The sequence below is a fragment of the Colletes latitarsis genome, chromosome 10 (assembly GCF_051014445.1).
Source record: "Colletes latitarsis isolate SP2378_abdomen chromosome 10, iyColLati1, whole genome shotgun sequence".
Taxonomy (NCBI): Eukaryota; Metazoa; Arthropoda; class Insecta; order Hymenoptera; family Colletidae; genus Colletes; species Colletes latitarsis.
The window spans coordinates 30,520,120-30,539,780 of NC_135143.1; the positions used below are offsets into that span (position 1 = coordinate 30,520,120).

The 19,661-nt window shown below is 42.2% G+C and overlaps 1 protein-coding gene across 2 annotated transcripts in view; it reads right to left on the reverse strand.

Moving 5' to 3' along the window:
- Window positions 1-19,661, reverse strand: part of LOC143346426 (ras-related and estrogen-regulated growth inhibitor) — an 85,054-nt gene that overhangs the window by 23,076 nt on the left and 42,317 nt on the right. For both annotated transcript variants that reach the window (XR_013080419.1, XM_076774501.1), the window contains exon 5: window positions 2,555-2,736. Coding sequence is in view for 1 of the 2 variants with exons in the window: in XM_076774501.1 (XP_076630616.1) it covers window positions 2,555-2,736 (182 nt within the window). In the remaining variant the exon portion in view is untranslated. The remainder of the gene's footprint in view (window positions 1-2,554; window positions 2,737-19,661) is intronic.

Genomic DNA, 19,661 nt, shown 5'->3' on the forward strand with positions numbered 1-19,661 from the left:
TATTCAAGACTTCTTGTTAGTCGGCTTACGTTCGCAAAAATCGCTCGATAAATTGAGGTATCTTATTGGGTCAGACGCGTCACTGTCGCTGTCCACCTTCCTTTTACTCATTATACGGATGGGAGAAACAAAGTTCTGCCCATCCCCCTCCCCCGGAAGGTATCGGGTAAGCCGTACTAGGTCAGACGTATTACTCAGGCTTTATAATGCCCGTTGCCCACTTGACAGTTTTACTCACGGGAGTAGGTATCGAGAATAAGAGGTCTTTCACGGGAGCTAGCGGAAGAGTTGCTGAAAGTTGCCTCGTCATCCGTAAGGTCTGCCGGGGTGTCTGCGAAAGAATGCTCTCGATGATGCGCCCGCTAGAAAGTCTCCTGGGCTAGGGACTATTAAGAACAAAACTCTTCAACCGGGCGTTGGATGAGCCAAGATCACTTGACACTGTCTATCACGCCTCTAGGTACCTGAACACCTGTAGTTGGAAGTCCTAGATTCTCACAAGTGATCTTCGATTCTGGTAACTGGGGATGTTCAGGGTGGGAGTCACTAGCCTCACTTGTAACTTTAGTTATTCGTATCTCAAAAACTGTTGGGTATCTAGGGCTAATATTTTGCATAGGTGGCAAGGGATGGCTATACTGTTATTATGCAAAAGCACATCGAGATCGGAGTCGAGCAGTTTGTGGCCCCTTGTTGGGGTTATTTAAAAAACTGTTGGGTATTTAGGGCTAATATTTTGCATAGGCGACAAGGGATGGCTGTACTGTTATTATGCAAATGCACATCGAGATCGGAGTCGAGCAGTTTGTGGCCTCTTGTTGGGGCTATTTCAAAAACTGTTGGGTATTTAGGGCTAATATTTTGCATAGGCGACAAGTGATGGCTGTACTGTTATTATGCAAAAGCACATCGAGATCGGAGTCGAGCAGTTTGTTACTCCATGTTGGGGCTATGAAGATACTCAAAGACAATCGTCTTTTCGGGGGCGAATCATGCCGCTTAACCTGAGACTGATGTTCGCGTCGCATCTCGAGGAGGCAGGTCTAAAAGCGGTCGGAAGCGAAGGATCGAGGGAGCCAAGTCGGCCAAACGAGGCGCGTAAACAGATCTGTCGGAGCCCGCGATCGCGTGAACGGTTTCTAGGTGAGCGACCACTCGACCACTACCGGGTGTCGTGCTCGAAACGGTCTCTGGTGTCGGGAGTGCGGTCGATGTGGCGCCTCGTTTCGTGTTTCACGCCGCGAGACAAGGCACCGATATAGCCGAGGAGGAGGAGGACGACGACGACGACGACTTGGACGATCATCGTTCCTCCCCCTCCCGCGTCGTTCCAGCGGATGCCCGGGCGATGAGAGAGCAGGTGACAGGAAAGAAACAGGGACAGCGAGCGGTCTGTCCTCTCGGTAGCTCGCGAATCGCGTGGTGCACGCGAAATCTCGCCGCGTCTAGGAAACGTTTCGCGAAGATCCTGTTACCCGGCTGCGTCTGTACACCGTCGCCGCCGCGACCGGGAAAGTGAACCGTCCGATTAATCGGCCGAACACGCACATGGAAGAAAGTAGAGGGTCCGGCCGCGGGATCGCGATCGATCGAGTTCCGCTGGCGAACAACGAACGGAACCGGCCCATATGGGGTGGGGGGCAGAGAAAAAAGAACAAATTCTTGAGACGAAAGAGACGAGAACGACGCCGGACCAGATACCGCCGACGGGCACGATGATATTGTGATTCTTTGGCGAACAAGGACCGGGCAATTAGATGACAATCAAACCGGGGGGAAAAGTGTGTCGAAGACGGGCCACCGGCGGAAACGGGTCAGACGGATCGACCGTGTAACGTGTTTGTTATGTTTAACGGTTTAACGTAACGAGACGATCTCCGAATTCGAGGATTAGCTGCCACCGCTTGGTCGCGATAGATCGTTACTGTACGGAATAAATCTAACGCGTTCACTGGCCAGATCAAAACCGTATAATATTCAGTAAAAGTAAAATTTTGATTTTAGACCATTGTAAGCTACATAACCTAAAATTTGTTTCGCTACTTGTATTTGTAACCTTGTTAAAATTCACAAATTCTATTGAAATTTATTTCCCACAACGTCTTAACTTGAGAATTAATTTTTCTAGTATCATAGTGGTAAATCCTATCACCCATGAATGTTAATATTTATGAGAAAAGCTTGATAGGGGAAGCGATAGTATTCTTATTTTCAAATTGAGACTAATTTTTTTTTAGTGCCTAGATATAGCTCACTATATAGAAAAAGCAAAGCGGAAGCCATCCTGAGCCCACTGCGCGAGGATTAAATAAATAAAATATAATTTTTCCGGTAATATGCTATCATGGTATTCGTAGCTACGGTTTGGTTTTCGATTTATTTGTTAACGATATCGCTCGTAATCTTTATCCTGGAGTAACTTTGTGCCGATCTGCAATACGGGATAATTGATTCCGGCGCTCGAGTTAGCGATCTCATTAATTTCCCCCGAGAATGTGACCTTTAATTCGCCTGGTTGCTAATCTCTTCGCAGGGAACTTGATTTAACACTCACCGAGCATGATCCAGATCTCTCTTGTTGCCAAGCAGCAGGGCGGTGAAATAGGATGGCAGGCGTAAATCAGCGAGTTGCTTTAGCAGTCCACGGGCTTCCTGAAAGCTTCGTTTACATGTCACGCTGTAAACGACCACGAAAGCCTCGCCCCACCGAATATGAGAATAGAGACAACCATTTTCCTGTAACGATAAAATAATTCCATTAACAAACGAAATATTACCACTTGCTACTAAATTACCACTCGTCGATACGATACAACGAAGCTCGTTTGCAAGTATCGGGGTCTCCGTGCGTGCATATATCGGGGGACTACTGTACTCGCGCTCAGAGATGGATAAAATTATATAACAATAATAGAACAATCGTTGTTTGACTCAGTTAAAATTGTCTCGTATCAAATAATCTATCTAAATTAATTAATCGATGGATAAATTGTTATTTATTTCATTCGATAGTAATAGGGACACGATAGAAATTTGCGCGTTGTTCTAGATATAATTAGATCGTTAAAGCGTGAGAATAAAAGGCAACTTTCATAGTTTCCCCTAGAATTTCGCACGAAATTACTCAATTACCGTGCTCATCAGCGCTCAAACCACCGTGACGCTTAGACATTTTAGAAAGTTCGAAAAAAATAACCGATAATTACACAAATTTTTCCCGGCATCGCCGCTTACGTAAGTGGCGTGCAACTTCGAGCCAGTTTTCCCCGCAGAGTCACAGAAAGAGGAAGTTCGATTTCACTTTCGGGTCAAAGATTCATCCACCTGCTCGGACTACGACCAACCGACTCTCAATTTTCACACAACCTTCCGGGTACAAATTGTTCTAGTCAAACTAAATACATACTAAAATTAACGATATATGTCTTTAAAATTCAGGAACTTAAACGTTCATTCGTATATTAAATTCCACTCAAATTATACTGCATTTAATTAACACTAATGCAAACGATGTCGTAATTAATTTGTCCATCTATGAAATAAAAAACAAATTCACTCTCTAAAAAACAGATTTCCTACCATTTAGAGTATTTCGAAAAAAGCCTTGCAAAATGTAAATAAATTTTCCAGCGACGTATAAATATTTATTCACGATTGTAGCGACCATTATCGCGTTACTATAATTTTTAAAGAATCCTCGAAGAGGTTAAAAAGGAAATCGTCTTCGACTATTTCCGCCAGTTCGAACACTATTTTTTTCTTCCGCGAGCGCGACGCTTAATTAACACGTTAATCAACATTCCCGAACGAGTTGGCTGGAAAGCCCCGATCTAGATCCGATCCTCGCGCGGCGTTTCACTTTGCTCCGCGCGCGACATTGCGAATTTATAATTCGACCGGCGATCCGGCGACGATTAGCGCCAGCGAATCGCCGGGCGAACCGTCTGCGCGATAATTGAAATAGAAACGGCTAAACTGGTATTCCCCCGCGAGTACGTTCTATTTTCGAGGCACGCTCGGAGCTTCACCTCTGACCTTCCGACCGATCGTCGACGCTAAGAAGACTTCCGAGATCTACGGGCAGAAAGAGCCAGCAGCGTTTCGATTGTTTCCAATCTAATACCAATGGAAACAATCTCTTCCTTTCGTCCAACACTGGCTACCAAACTAGCCAAAAATCACAGACTTTTAATTATTTTTCCATTAGACGATACATTTTGTACAGCTTTCAAGAATTTAGTCTCCATTTTATGGTTAGACTGATATCAGCAGATACACAATTTTAGTTTTGATACTTTCGCTTTAGAGTTACCACCCTCGGTTTAACACAAAAATTACTTTTCGTGTAACAATTCTTTACCCCGGATTCAAGTAACGAATTCAGGCTCTCTACAGTTACTACCCTCGGTTTAGGAAAGAAGTTACTATTAACCTCATTCTAAGTAACAGTACAATATCACTTTACCCCGGATACAAGTAACAGATTCGATTCTCCATCTCAGTTTGATCCAATAATAGCTATCGATAGCTATCAATTGCTAGCCCGCCTTCAAGCGAACCCATCGTATCAATCGAAGGCCCGCTTTCAAGTGAATCATCCAGTCGCTGGGCGTCCAGCCGGAGAGCAGCGAAGAAATTTAATCACAAGGAGGAACTTTCGGTTTAGGGGTGGATCCACAACGAATGAGGTACTTTCGAAGGAAAGATTCCGCGTTTAAGGGGATCTGGTCTAATTGCTAATGCACGGATCACGACGAAAAGAGCCGAGGAGGCCACGTAACAGCAGCGAGAACGTTTCAGGTTTAACGACCCGCGGAAGCTGTCGATTCTCGTGGCCGTTCCAATGGTTTCCTATTGACCTGGCACTGACAGCCGGCCGGTAATTATTACCGGGGAACAGGATCGACGGGATCGTGATCATCGGGATCGCTATATAGGAAGGTCTAGGCGCATTAGTCTCGCGGGATCGACGAAGGTGAACGTGGCCGTGAACCTCTCGATCAGCTAAACGCCGGGTGGCATCTGGTGACCATAATTGGTGCGATCGGTCCGCGGAAACCATCGTTGGACGTCTGTCACGGGGAAAGAGGGACCTTTTGGCGGTGAGAATCGTGGTTCCTGGGGTGATTGATACGGGAAATGAGACGGCTGGCTGTCGGGGAACGAGTATGCGAATCTTCTTCGCGAAAGGGAGACCAGAAGAAAGGATTCGTGGGTGTTTATTTTTAGAAATCGAGACACCGTTTCGTTTGTAGATATTTTTGACGCAAGACGGTCGCGAGTGAGTCACACGCGATTGTGCCCCCCTCGATCGCGCCTTTGTACTTTTCAGATTTTTCTTCGGAATTAGTTCGATCGTAATTTAATTTTTTATGTAGACTCGAACAAGATTATTAAATTAATTTTCAACCCTGATTCTTCGACAGACTGATGCAAGTAGCCTGGGTAGAGCAGAGCTACTTTACAGCTCAATCATACTCTATATTTAGCAACAGTCAGTCGATCTTAGAAGCACTTAGGCCTGAAATAGTTAAGAGAGCAGTCAGGCTCGATTGGCACAGTTGTTTGACACGTTCGCTGTCCCCATAAGCAGAAATGGGCGTCCCGAAGAACGTTCTAGTCTCGATGCATACTGGGGAACCCAGCTGCGACAACCTGGAAAGCAGGTAGACGAAATTCTACAACAGTTACTAAGAAAATTCCCACTACGTTTCTTGACAAACTAAAATAACTACCTTCGAATAAAAAATCTTGATAACCCAACAAACTTAAATCGTGATACAAACGGTACCAACAAACCTTGACAAACTGATGAAAGTCTTGAAATGAAATTCAGTCACCTGACTAATCCCAATCGTTGCAGCAACCTGTCAGAGAGTACTCTAGTCTAGGGTGGTCCATCGAGTGTCTTAGGATCGTTTAACTTAAATTGTGATGCAAACAGTACCAACAAATTTTGACAAACTGATGAAAGTCTTGAAATGAAATTCAGTCACCTGACTAATCCCAATCGTTGCAGCAACCTGACAGAGAGTACTCTAGTTTAGGGTGGTCCATCGAGTGTCTTAGGATCGTTTAACTTAAACTGTGATGCAAACAGTACCAACAAATTTTGACAAACTGATGAAAGTCTTGAAATGAAATTCAGTCACCTGACTAATCCCAATCGTTGCATCAACCTGACAGAGAGTACTCTAGTCTAGGGTGGTCCATCGAGTGTCTTAGCGTCGTTTAACTTAAATTGTGATGCAAACAGTAACAACAAAGGTCGAAAATAATCGCGATCACCTGACTAATCCCAATTGTTACAGCAACCTAACAGAGAGTACTCTAGTTCAGGGTGGTCCATCGAGTGTCTTAGCATCGTTTAACTTAAATTGTGATGCAAACAGTACCAACAAACCTTGACAAACTGATGAAAGTCTTGAAATGAAATTCAGTCACCTGACTAATCCCAATCGTTGCAGCAACCTGACAGAGAGTACTCTAGTTTAGGGTGGTCCATCGAGTGTCTTAGCGTCGTTTAACTTAAATTGTGATGCAAACAGTACCAACAAATTTTGACAAACTGATGAAAGTCTTGAAATGAAATTCAGTCACCTGACTAATCCCAATCGTTGCAGCAACCTGACAGAGAGTACTCTAGTCTAGGGTGGTCCATTGGATGTCTTAGCATCGTTTAACTTAAATTGTGATGCAAACAGTAACAACAAAGGTCGAAAATAATCGCGATCACCTGACTAATCCCAATTGTTACAGCAACCTAACAGAGAGTACTCTAGTTCAGGCTGGTCCATCGAGTGTCTTAGCATCGTTTAACTTAAATTGTGATGCAAACAGTACCAACAAATTTTGACAAACTGATGAAAGTCTTGAAATGAAATTCAGTCACCTGACTAATCCCAATCGTTGCAGCAACCTGACAGAGAGTACTCTAGTTTAGGGTGGTCCATCGAGTCTCTTGGAGTCGTTTAACTTAAATTGTGATGCAAACAGTACCAACAAACCTTGGCAAACTGATGAAAATCTTGAAATGAAATTCAGTCACCTGACTAATCCCAATCGTTGCAGCAACCTGACAGAGAGTACTCTAGTCTAGGGTGGTCCATCGGGTGTCTTAGCATCGTTTAACTTAAATTGTGATGCAAACAGTAACAACAAAGGTCGAAAATAATCGCGATCACCTGACTAATCCCAATTGTTACAGCAACCTAACAGAGAGTACTCTAGTTTAGGGTGGTCCATCGAGTCTCTTGGAGTCGTTTAACTTAAATTGTGATGCAAACAGTACCAACAAACCTTGGCAAACTGATGAAAGTCTTGAAATGAAATTCAGTCACCTGACTAATCCCAATCGTTGCAGCAACCTGACAGAGAGTACTCTAGTTTAGGGTGGTCCATCGAGTCTCTTGGAGTCGTTTTAGAATCGGATCGACGATGGCGAAGAAATTGAAACATCGACATGCATGAAAATCGGGAACGTTGGCTTTCACGTCGCGGTTCGACTATGCGCAACGCGAGTTCCTCGGCTTTTATTTACGAGCGCGTTACACGCAATGTTAATTCGACAGATTTGACCGTAAATAACGACCGTAAATACCTGGCCGGCAGAGTATATATTTATCTCCAGCTATAAAATTCCGTCCCGGCGGATGCACGGTGCTTCGGGAGATAGGTGGAATTTACCAGCGAGCAGGCTAAGGGAAGATTAACGCGGTGAATTTTCGTCAGGATGTTTCTCTGGTACGTGTTCGCGGAACACCGAAGTGCAGGCGTACCGGAAACCGCGTTCGATTCGCGATTATTTAACTTTTGGATTGATGGTCGTACCAGTCTCTCGTTCGCGTGGCTCCTGAAGATCTTCAACGGGAAGAGGATCGCACGCGGAAGTGCGCGGAAAGGAACGAAAGCAATCTACGAGTTTCTTTCTCGCTTCTCCGGCGAGATGGTAAACGTGTTTGTTTACGTTCGCCGGATGCCATACGGTGTCGTTGAAACTTTCAAAAGGATGAGTTTCGCGCTTCGGAATCTAAAATCGTTAACTTTAACACTAAAACTACTTCCATTCAATGTATCTTTTTCGGATTTCATTGTGCATATAAAATCATTAAATGTGGCCTTTAGACTTCATCGCAGTTTCTGTCAACTATCATTCTTGGAGTAGTACTGCTTTCACGAATTTTTTTCTCGAAAGTACGTAGGAATTCGAGGGTATGTGTATTCACCAAAAATGATTGTAATTGGCTCCTGCAACTGAAAATAATTTTTTCAAAACGATTTGAAACTTTTCAATTTCACCGAAAAATTCCTGCATCTGCTAAAATTTTTTTCTCGAAAATGGTTAGGATTTCGAAGGTATGTCTACTGACCAAAAATGATTGTAATTGACTCCTGCAACCGAAAATAATTTTTTTAAAACGATTTGAAATTTTTTTTTTCCGTCGAAAAATTTCTCACCTTCTCGAATTTTTTTCTCGAAAGTGGGTAGGAATTCGAGGGTATGTGTATTCACCAAAAATGATTGTAATTGACTCCTGCAACTGAAAATAATTTTTTCAAAACGATTTGAAACTTTTCAATTTCACCGAAAAATTCCTGCATCTGCTAAAATTTTTTTCTCGAAAGTGCGTAGGAATTCGAGGGTATGTGTATTCACCGAAAATGGTTGTAATTGACTCCTGCAACCGAAAATAATTTTTTCAAAACGATTTGAAACTTTTCAATTTCACCGAAAAATTACTGCATCTGCTAAAATTTTTTTCTCGAAAATGGTTAGGATTTCGAAGGTATGTCTACTGACCAAAAATGATTGTAATTGACCCCCGCAATCAGAAATAATTTTTCCAGAACGATTTGAAATTTTTTTTTTCCGTCGAAAAATTTCTCACCTTCTCGAATTTTTTTCTCGAAAGTGGGTAGGAATTCGAGGGTATGTGTATTCACCAAAAATGATTATAATTGACTCCTGCAATTGAAAATAATTTTTTCAAAACAATTTGAAACTTTTCAATTTCACCGAAAAATTCCTGCATCTGCTAAAATTTTTTTCTCGAAAATGGTTAGGATTTCGAGGATATGTCTATTGACCAAAAATGATTGTAATTGACCCCTGCAACCGAAAATAATTTTTTCAAAACGATTTGAAACTTTTCAATTTCACCGAAAAATTCCTGCATCTGCTAAAATTTTTTTCTCGAAAGTGGGTAGGATTTCAGGGGTATGTGTAATGACCAAAAATGGTTGTAATTGACCTCTGCAACCGAAAATAATTTTTTCAAAACGATTTGAAATTTTTTTTTTCCGTCGAAAAATTTCTCACCTTCTCGAATTTTTTTCTCGAAAGTGGGTAGGATTTCAGGGGTATGTGTAATGACCAAAAATGATTGTAATTAACCCCCGCAACCAGAAATAATTTTTCCAGGACAATTTGGAACTTTTCTATTTCATCGAAAAATTTCTCACCTTCTCGAATTTTTTTCTCGAAAGTGGGTAGGAATTCGAGGGTATGTGTATTCATAAAAAATGATTGTAATTGACTCCTGCAACTGATAATAATTTTTTCAAAACGATTTGAAATTTTTTTTTCTGTTGAAAAATTTCACACATTCTCGAATTTTTTTCTCGAAAGTGGGTAGGATTTCAGGGGTATGTGTAATGACCAAAAATGATTGTAATTAACCCCCGCAACCAGAAATAATTTTTCCGGGACAATTTGGAACTTTTCTATTTCATCGAAAAATTTCTCACCTTCTCGAATTTTTTTCTCGAAAGTGGGTAGGAATTCGAGGGTATGTGTATTCACCAAAAATGATTGTAATTGACTCCTGCAACTGATAATAATTTTTTCAAAACGATTTGAAATTTTTTTTTCTGTTGAAAAATTTCACACATTCTCGAATTTTTTTCTCGAAAGTGGGTAGGATTTCAGGGGTATGTGTAATGACCAAAAATGATTGTAATTAACCCCCGCAACCAGAAATAATTTTTCCGGGACAATTTGGAACTTTTCTATTTCATCGAAAAATTTCACACCTCAAATTTTTTTCTAGAAAGTGGGTAGGATTTCTAGAGCTTTAACGAAGCCTCCACCAACAAATTGGTATTCTTGATTTTCGTCTTATATTAGCCTCTAGAATCCCCCATTAAAATTTTTCCCAGGAATGGCCGAACAACCTGTACATTTTTCTTTAAATTACAATGTAGTCCTGAGAACGACTCAGATATTTTATCGTGGAGATCAGAGGATTTTTCTGCATTTGCTTATCGAATATTTTCCTAAGTGTTCTGCCCGAAATTATACAATTAGTTTCGTCGTGTCGCGGAGTGAATTCTGACCCACTATACGCGTCGCATTGTAACGGTCACGGCGTGTTGCGAAATGACGCAAGGGTAACGTTTCATGACTCGTGTGGCAACGAGTGTATTCCACGGCGAACGAATGCCACAGCAATTCTTGGAAAGGTCGCGCAACCGATTACTGACGAAGTGATTCCCCGGGCTCGGTGATTCGAACGCCGACGGGCTGTTTGGATACGTTGGAATCCGGGCAAGAAGAGCGCGTGGAGTTGCAACGACGATGTAATACGTTACGGGGAGACGGTTTTTGCAATATGTAACACGGAATTATGACACGGTTCCAAGGTTGACAGCAGGGACCAGCAATATTTTTACGTAGATAAACACATTTAAAAAAAAATTTATTTTATGACTGACTGGCGCGCTCTTGGGGTCCATTTTGACCCGAACCAGAATTTTACTGTTTCAGATTTGGGTGCAATTTCTGTTTAGCGTTATTGATAATAATTTTCAAAGAAAATTTAATTTCAAAAGCGTGGAATAATTTCAATCAAAATTTAATTAAACAAACATTTTTAGAGTTAATCGTGTTTACAGAATATTTTTGCTGATCGTCCTCGATCAACAAGTACGTAACACGGCGATCTGGAATTCATTATTAATTCTCGGAAACGTTACGCGATCTCGTTTCGTCATTCATTAACGAACAAAATTATTAACGATACGTAAATAGTATCCTGCATATGGATGCAAATAACTGTAGCAATGATCGTTTAAAAAAAATATTTATTGGATAAGATAAATGTCGCTAAATTGATTAAAAATTTTGAAGGTTCCAGGAGGAAAGATTCGAGAGATGGGTTTCACGGTTTTCTCGAATTATTAATTATTGAGGATCGAGGAAGAAGAAGGATGCCGTTGGGACGAGAAACACGCGGAAAGTCGTAAAAGGGACGCGGAGGGAAAAGGGAACAGTGTCCTTTTTAACGGCACGACCGTTAACAGGACACTCGGATAGGACGAAACGAGCCTCGCGACGGTCGTGCTGTCCATTTGAAATCGATTCAGGTGGGCGAGAACCACGCGCTTTAACGCCCACGCGATCCCACGGGATAAGCAACGATCGTCTCGGCCAAGTTATGTTTCTTCGTGTCCGTGTCGCAGATAACGATCCGCCGCTATTCGCTTTCGCAGATAGCGATATTGTCTGCTAATAATGTGGCCCTCGATTGCGGGATTCCGCTTTGTGTTTCCCGCTTGGCGCTTCCTCGCCGTCAAATTGTTTTCATTCTGCACCATAGGCTTGTTCCTGTTTCATCGAACTTCGTCGCTCGTATTTCTAGATTGCATCACACGCACACAATATCGTGTGACTTTGAAATTTTTATACCCAGAAATCATTCGACTCGAGGCTGATCTTTCGTTCTTCATGCAATACCACATCCTATAGATATATGCAAGAAAACTTCAGGTCGAATCTCAATAGACGAGAATTTGTTATGTTTTATTTGATATGTCGAATCATTTTACTGTAGTTTTACTAGAGTAGACTAGATTCGAGGCTGATATCTTTCTTTATCTATGCAATACTACATCCAATGTGTGATAAAGGGTGTTCGGCTACTCCTGGGAAAAATTTTAATGGGGGATTCTAGATGCCAAAATAAGACGAAAATCAAGAATACCAATTTGTTGATGGAGGCTTCGTTAAAAAGTTATTAACGTTTAAAGTTCCGCCTGTACTGAATTAAAATTTCACACCTTCTTGAATTTTTTTCTCGAAAATGCGCAGGATTTCGGGGGTATGTCTATTCACCAAAAATGATTGTAATTGACCCCTGCAATCAAAAATAATTTTTCCAAAACGATTTGAAATTTTTTTTTTCCGTCGAAAAATTTCACACCTCGAATTTTTTTCTCGAAAGTGAATAGGATTTCGGGGGTATGTCTATTGACCAAAAATGATTGTAATTGACCCCTGCAATCAAAAATAATTTTTCCAAAACGATTTGAAATTTTTTTTTTCCGTCGAAAAATTTCACACCTCGAATTTTTTTCTTGAAAGTGAATAGGATTTCGGGGGTATGTCTATTGACCAAAAATGATTATAATTGAGCCCCAAAACCGAAAATAATATTTCCAAAACGATTTGAAATTTTTGAATTTAATTGTTAATAACTTTTTAACGAAGCCTCCATCGACAAATTGGTTTTTAATGTTATATATTAATAACTATTGTATATCAATCAACATAACTAGACCATATTATATTGACTTGAAGCAAATTAAAATTTCATCCTGACTAATGAAAATAAATTGGGACTGTAATCGATAGAATTGTTATTATCGTATTATTAATCGTATCGATGAAAGGTATTGCTAACGCGCAACACGAGACGAGGTACGGCTCTCAAAACAGCCACCTGAGAAAGTTCAAGCAATAGATCAACTCCTAGTCAGTTCTAAACACTCTGCAAACAGTTCCAACCATAAATCTGCCACCCCCACTGTACACGATCTTTGCACCGCCCACAATGTCTGTCCAATCACGACACAGGTCTGTGTCGATAGTTGTACGCTTAATGTAAACCTAACCTAGACCGTGCCTAGTCGCAATCATCGTAAAAACATTTTCGTTCGAGAGTCACACTTGGCCACGGATCACTCGTCAAAATCTCTAACATTAAAGTTCGAATAAAAATTCTGATAGTAATTTCACTTCTATTCTAAAAAAAAAAGTACAAAAGAAGAATTTCTAGAGATATACGACTTGCATTGACATTATACAGCAAATATTAAGTCATCTTTCTTTCATGAGGCGATCAAATTTAACCGGATAGTTTAGAATATCCTTGTTAGATAATACAAAAACACCCTATACTTCGAGGTAACATGATACTGAACTGGTACGTTACCGTCCAACGATCGCACAAGATACATTCAAATTACTTCTGTTCGTCGTCGCGCCGAGGAAATGACGCGCATAATCATAGAAATAATGATACGTTGAAATGACAGAAGCAATCATTATCTCTGCTATCCGGGGCCCACTTACGGTCGACGCGAACCTAAGACACTATTTTTTTTTAAACCTACTTAAACGCACAAGTTTCACAATTTTACCGGGACATTTATCAATGGAAAGACTCGGAGACAGAAACTAACGCTGGAATAAAAGTTACGAGAACACTGAAAAATTCGTCGTTCTATTAAACACGAAGCACACACAGTATTGCCTCGTTTATTGCATCATTCGTTATATGGCGTGGACGAGTAAAAAGAATCAAACAAGCAAAGTTAGAATCGCAGAGGACTATAAATAACGAGGATACAAATTCGACACCTATTTAGTATTAACTACAAAGCACACGCAGTATTACCTCGCTTATTGCACGAGAGTTTCATTCGTTATATGGTGTGGACGAGTAAAAAGAATCAAACAAGCGAAGTTAGAATCGCAGAGGACTATAAATAATGAGGATACAAATTCGACACATATTTTGTATTAACTACAAATCACATGCAGTATTGCCTCGTTTATTGCACGAGAGTTTCATTCGTTATATGGTGTGGACGAGTAAAAAGAATCAAACAAGCGAAGTTAGAATCGCAGAGGACTATAAATAATGAGGATACAAATTCGACACCTATTTTGTATTAACTACAAAGCACATGCAGTATTACCTCGCTTATTGTACGAGAGTTTCATTCGTTATATGGTGTGGACGAGTAAAAAGAATCTAAGCAACGAAGTTAGAAAGGCTGAGGACTATAAATAACGAGGATACAAATTCGATACCTATTTAGTATTAACTACAAAGCACATGCAGTATTGCCTCGCTTATTGCACGAGAGTTTCATTCGTTATATGGTGTGGACGAGTAAAAAGAATCAAACAAGCGAAGTTAGAAAGGCTGAGGATTATAAATAAGGAGGATACAAATTCGACACCTATTTTGTATTAACTACAAAGCACATGCAGTATTACCTCGCTTATTGTACGAGAGTTTCATTCGTTATATGGTGTGGACGAGTAAAAAGAATCAAACAAGCGAAGTTAGACTCGCAGAAGACTATAAATAAAGAGAATACAAATTTGACACCTATTTTGTATTAACTACAAAGCACATGCAGTATTACCTCGCTTATTGCACAAGAGTTTCATTCGTTATATGGCATCGACGAGTAAAAAGAATCTAAGCAAAGAAGTTAGAAAGGCTGAGGACTATAAATAACGAGGATACAATGTATAATACTGCTTTCCATTGATTACCCTGTTTATTGCAAGTTTTCAGCGTCGATTTCCCTGCAGTAATCGAGGTCCTATTGTATTTGCTCTAGTTGAATAGTCTTGGGACAATTTCACTTCCCACTTCCCTGTACTTGTTACCTAAGTTTTCATTGTTTGCAGTCGGTTCAACGGGAGTGGAAATTTATCCTATTAACAACGTCTGTTGCAGAAGTCGGTCTGCCGCAACGTGTCCCTCGTCGCCGCGAAAAATTCCGCCTCTTCGGCATTCTAGCTACTCTCTCCTTTTCCCCCTCTAATTATAATCTTGCCGAGTAATGGGGCACGTGACTGGTATTTCTAAGCGCGAGATACCTGTCCTTGAAAAGGGGCATTGTTTCGTTACGGAAGGAGCCTTCAGGGACACGGTGGAAGCAGAAAAGATATTGCCTGAGCCGCGTCATGCTATGTCGTGGATGTTCCTCTCTTCGACCGTCTTATGCAACTGACTGCATGTACAATGTAACTGCCAAGTGCATGTACTTAGGACCAAGGCATTGGCGTCGGATGGGAAAAATGCCCGCTATACGCGACGATCAATCTCCCATGGGAACAGAATTTCATTCGACACTCCCTGTTTGATGATAATTAAACGCGACTGATCACCTTGGATCGTGGGACCCGCTGTACGTCGAATAATTTCCTCTCAGAGTGGAGTTCAAAGGTCCCACAAGTAGGAAATTTACGCAAAAGTAAAAGTGTATTTGAGCAATCTTCAAAAATTAGAATTTTGCATCTACGAAAAATGTTAGCCTGCCAGCTAACTTTCTTCAAATGAGTTTTCGAGGCGTCTTTGTATTCTAGTCACCTGGAGGAGGCTCTGTCTATCTTAATCCGTCGATTCAACATCGTTATCCTATGTATCCTCAAACACCGCAATTGCCTCATTCTTTAAACAACTCGAACGATCTTAAATAACTTTCTACACAGCCTATGCAATCCATGGAACCTATAGTTACTAACTGAACGTTAAACCTTCGGGCACCGAGAGATAAGGTCAGCACACTGCATGGATTCAGACGGTTATTTAGACCCGTGCAACTGAATTAGAAAATCAAACACTTGGCTCGTTTAAAGGCAAATGGGTGTTCCCAGTCACTCAGAGGCAACTCCGCTATTCCTACGGAAAATCGAGTCACTTTCCAAGCGACTCGGGCCATAACCACCTGGTGGAAAATCTGTCTATCTCTATTTGTCAATCTATTCGTCACTATTCTGTACATCTTCGCATACAACGATTACCTCGTTCCTCTCCAACGAGTCTAAATAACTCTCTGACCTATGGAATCCATCGAACACGTAAGCTTTGGTACAGGAACGGACAAAAGTAAAAGAATGAACAGATTTCTCAGATTTCAGAATGCGAGTCTCCGGTGGCACGTACGCCTATGACCGGTAGATCGGTACGCCACAACAACGGCGTCTTTCTCTTTTTCTTTTAACCCTCCCGGACGAGACACGTTTCCACGAAAACGGCGTACAACCGCCTCCACGGGAAGCCACTGTTATTACTCGGCCACTGACAATGAGTTACAGTGTTATTACTCGTAGTTTTACAACGATACCGTTCCTACCGGGTTCACCTCCCTCCCAACACCCCGAGAAAGCAGTAACAGTAACTCACGGCTGGTGTAACGAGCGATGGCTATGACGGCGGAGGAGAAACGGGGTGACAGACTGAATTGTCGCAATTATGCCCTGCAATATGGCATCTTCGTTCGAAAGGTTCCGACGCAGGGTGGTCACGGCCTGGACGAGCAGAACACAAATATAATTTTTAATCAGAGACTTGCTCTCTTGCGAAAACTATCGAACGTTTTACTTTTAAAATTTGTGCGTGCATTTGTATGGATTACAAGAACCCATAAGAATTTTTTCAAGCGAATCTGACCCGCGACACTTACAGGGGAGGAAATTGCCTTGAAATTCGAGGCAATTTGCTTCTTCGAAGAATAAATTACACTTACAGAACAACAAAGAACTGAAATTTTATTATTTTGTGGGGCCCTGTGGAGCAGTTGGAAGAGGAAAGGAGAGGGGAGTACCACTCTGGTGGTAAGTACGGGAAGCGATGGACCCCACAACTTCAGACCTGAACCGGGTCTGATTGAAAACTGACATTTTATGGAAGACCTTCAATTTGAGCCCAAAATTTGTAACCTCAAGCCAGACTGGGGCCGGTTAAAGTTTGGTAGAATAACGATATATCATTATTATTTGTTTGAAACGACCGCGAAGCGAGTTGCGACGGGTTTTAGCACCGTTTCCATCCACCTGCATTCATCTGTCCAAGGCGTTGCGCAACGAAAGAAAGACAGAGGCTCTCGTCGGTGTCTCCTAAACAGGAACGTACCCGTGAGACGCGGACGCGCATGCGCCAAGATTTACGGCGGGCCGATTACCAACGGTTAATACGCCGCGGTCAGGAAATGCTTTATTGCCGCGGGAGGGAAAAGCTGAATGACTCTTCATAAAATCCCCGTAGTTCGGACGTTTACAACTCGATTCGAGGCCTCGCCCCGCGGCACTAAAATCGACAATTTCTAAAAGTCATCCCCGCCCACTCACGGGGGTCTCTTCCGCTTTCGTCGTTTCACGGTTGCCATCGTTGTCTTAATTACGCGGGCTCGGATCGCGCATGCGCGTCTCGATAATTGATCCGCTTGTAGGCGCGCTCGCGCTTCCCGATAGAACACGGTAGCCTCGCGATGACAACGCGACTCCCAGAAAGGGGAACAACGCCAGACGATAAATTTTCGATGGATCTACGAGCGGACTCGTCGAGACCCGTACGCGTCCAGCGATAAATAGATCCCTGGGCGATCGTGCTCGAGGATTCTCGAGATAACGATAAATCTTCTCGCGGTAATTATTGGAAACGAGATAAATCCTCGCGGATTTTAACGATCTCGAAATGTATTTGTGGCGTCACTTCCCATACTCGCCGCCAGAGGGGTCGCGTTCTCACAAGCGCTTGACCGACCCCTCCGTTGCTATATATGCACACCTCGACCGACTTCCCAATGGACGAAGCAGCGCCACATATTGTCAAGACCAAAAGGCACACTATATACTATTCGATGGAAAATTGTATCATTCTCGTTCCATCGATTTACGAACGGAGTGTAGCAATTTTGGTTGTTTAAACGGAGAAGGGGTCAAAATTTATTTTCCGGTCTCGCGGTATCAATCACCGTCTCACATTACATCAGAAATTGTTTCGTGCTCAATCAGTGACGTAACTCCCATCTGAAACGAATCCAGCGAACGATCACGACGATCCACGACAGTTTATCGTTCCAATCTCCGACGCTTTCTTTCGGAGACTTTCCTCGCGTTCCCATTGACCCCGACGTATCGGTTCCCGTCGCGCGGCTCGTCCCACGCGTCCGCCATTACCGTCGCGGAAAAAGCTTCGTATCACCTGTCTGAAAGCGAGTCGCGTATCTCAGGCTCTCGAGCGTCTTCGCAAAAACCGCGGGTAATTTCCTGCGGCATTGTGATCACGATTCGAGGCGACTTTAACGGACCTCTTCTTTCCACCATCCTCCTCTGTTCTTGCTCCGGCCGGCAACGGGTTTCGTTTATGACTCAGCCGAGATTAACTATCGTCTTTTTACAGAATCTTTTCATCGTCTTTTTACTTTCAGCATGTCGCTGGGATCTCGCCCTTTGCACTAAGGATATATTGTTATTTCGTATTATTCTGTCTCTTCCTATAATATTGTGCAATCTTAGTTTCGGTTTGTCAGGATCGCGTATTATTATACCGTAACGAATCGTTGATAAAATTAGAAAGAATCTACGATCCGTTGGGGCTGGAACGCGTTAAAAAAAATATTAAGGCGTTTAAAGTAGGATCAACCGGCTTAAAAGCGACTCTAGAGACGCCGGAAGTCGGAGGAACGTTTGAACGTCCTCCTCGATTCGATGCATCGCGAAGGTCCATTGACCAGTTTCGTTGATTCGAAGCGAGTTCAATGTAACCGAGATATTCCACCTTTCCCCTATGTATCGCGTTACATACCACTTTCATTCGTCTGGCTTCGTCAGGTAGTACGCGCTCCACGGACCGAAACTGTTTTAAACTCACGCTAGACACCCACACGTCGGCCGATACTCTATCTTTCAGGTGATACGGCTAGGTGGACGTCTATATAAGAATAACAGTACATTTCGCGTGTAAGGACAGGCTGCATGGTCGGGTAAAATATTTCACATCGTACCGGTATAATGCGATTGCCAGTGTTACATGCTCGAAAGGAAATTAAGCAACATTCGTCTTTTTACCCTGCGATACCTTTTCCACCAATTTTGCAACACAATTCTTGCACGAAGTTTATTTAAAAATTGTTACCTTTTCTCGAGGAACAATTATACGTATGTGTAAATAAAAGTCCTTTTCAAACTGATATAGCTACTCCAAGCTTCTTCTCCAACGGAGCTACCACGTTATTATCAATATAAAATTCAAAGTCTGTGTGTTTGTGATTTCCTTATAACTTCTAGTATTTTTATTCTGGTGCTGTCTACGCCTCGACGGAAAGTATAAGCGACTTTGGCGCAAGTATTAGCTATACTTTCTATTAAAGCAGCATCTAACGGTTAAAACATCAGACCGTGTAAACACAGTCGTCGCGAGATCAACCGTCGCCCGAACATCCAACCTGTTGCAGAACGAAATGAAGTGCTCCTCCACAGAGAATTGCACAAGGCAGACATTTGCACGAATGGTGGTTGCACTTTTCTCATTAGATCCGACCTTAATTACCAGCCCGGTCACGAGGTCGTTACAGGTATCGACCGACGAGAAAATAATTAATGCCTCGAGTAGCTCCGGAGTTCGTAGCTTCTCCCGCGTTCCGTCGATGAAAAATGGTTCCTCGAATCGGTTCGTGGGCGCAGCCGTAGCTATTTTTGAACGAACAATGCGTCTCGGTGCGTTTTGTACGATTGTACGTCGCTATGAAAATTCCGCGATAAGCAGATCGAACGCGGAATTTCAATGGCGACCCGTCCTAGACGCGCTTCGACTAAGCTCTCGAGACGTAACCGGTTGCAATAATACGGTTGTTAC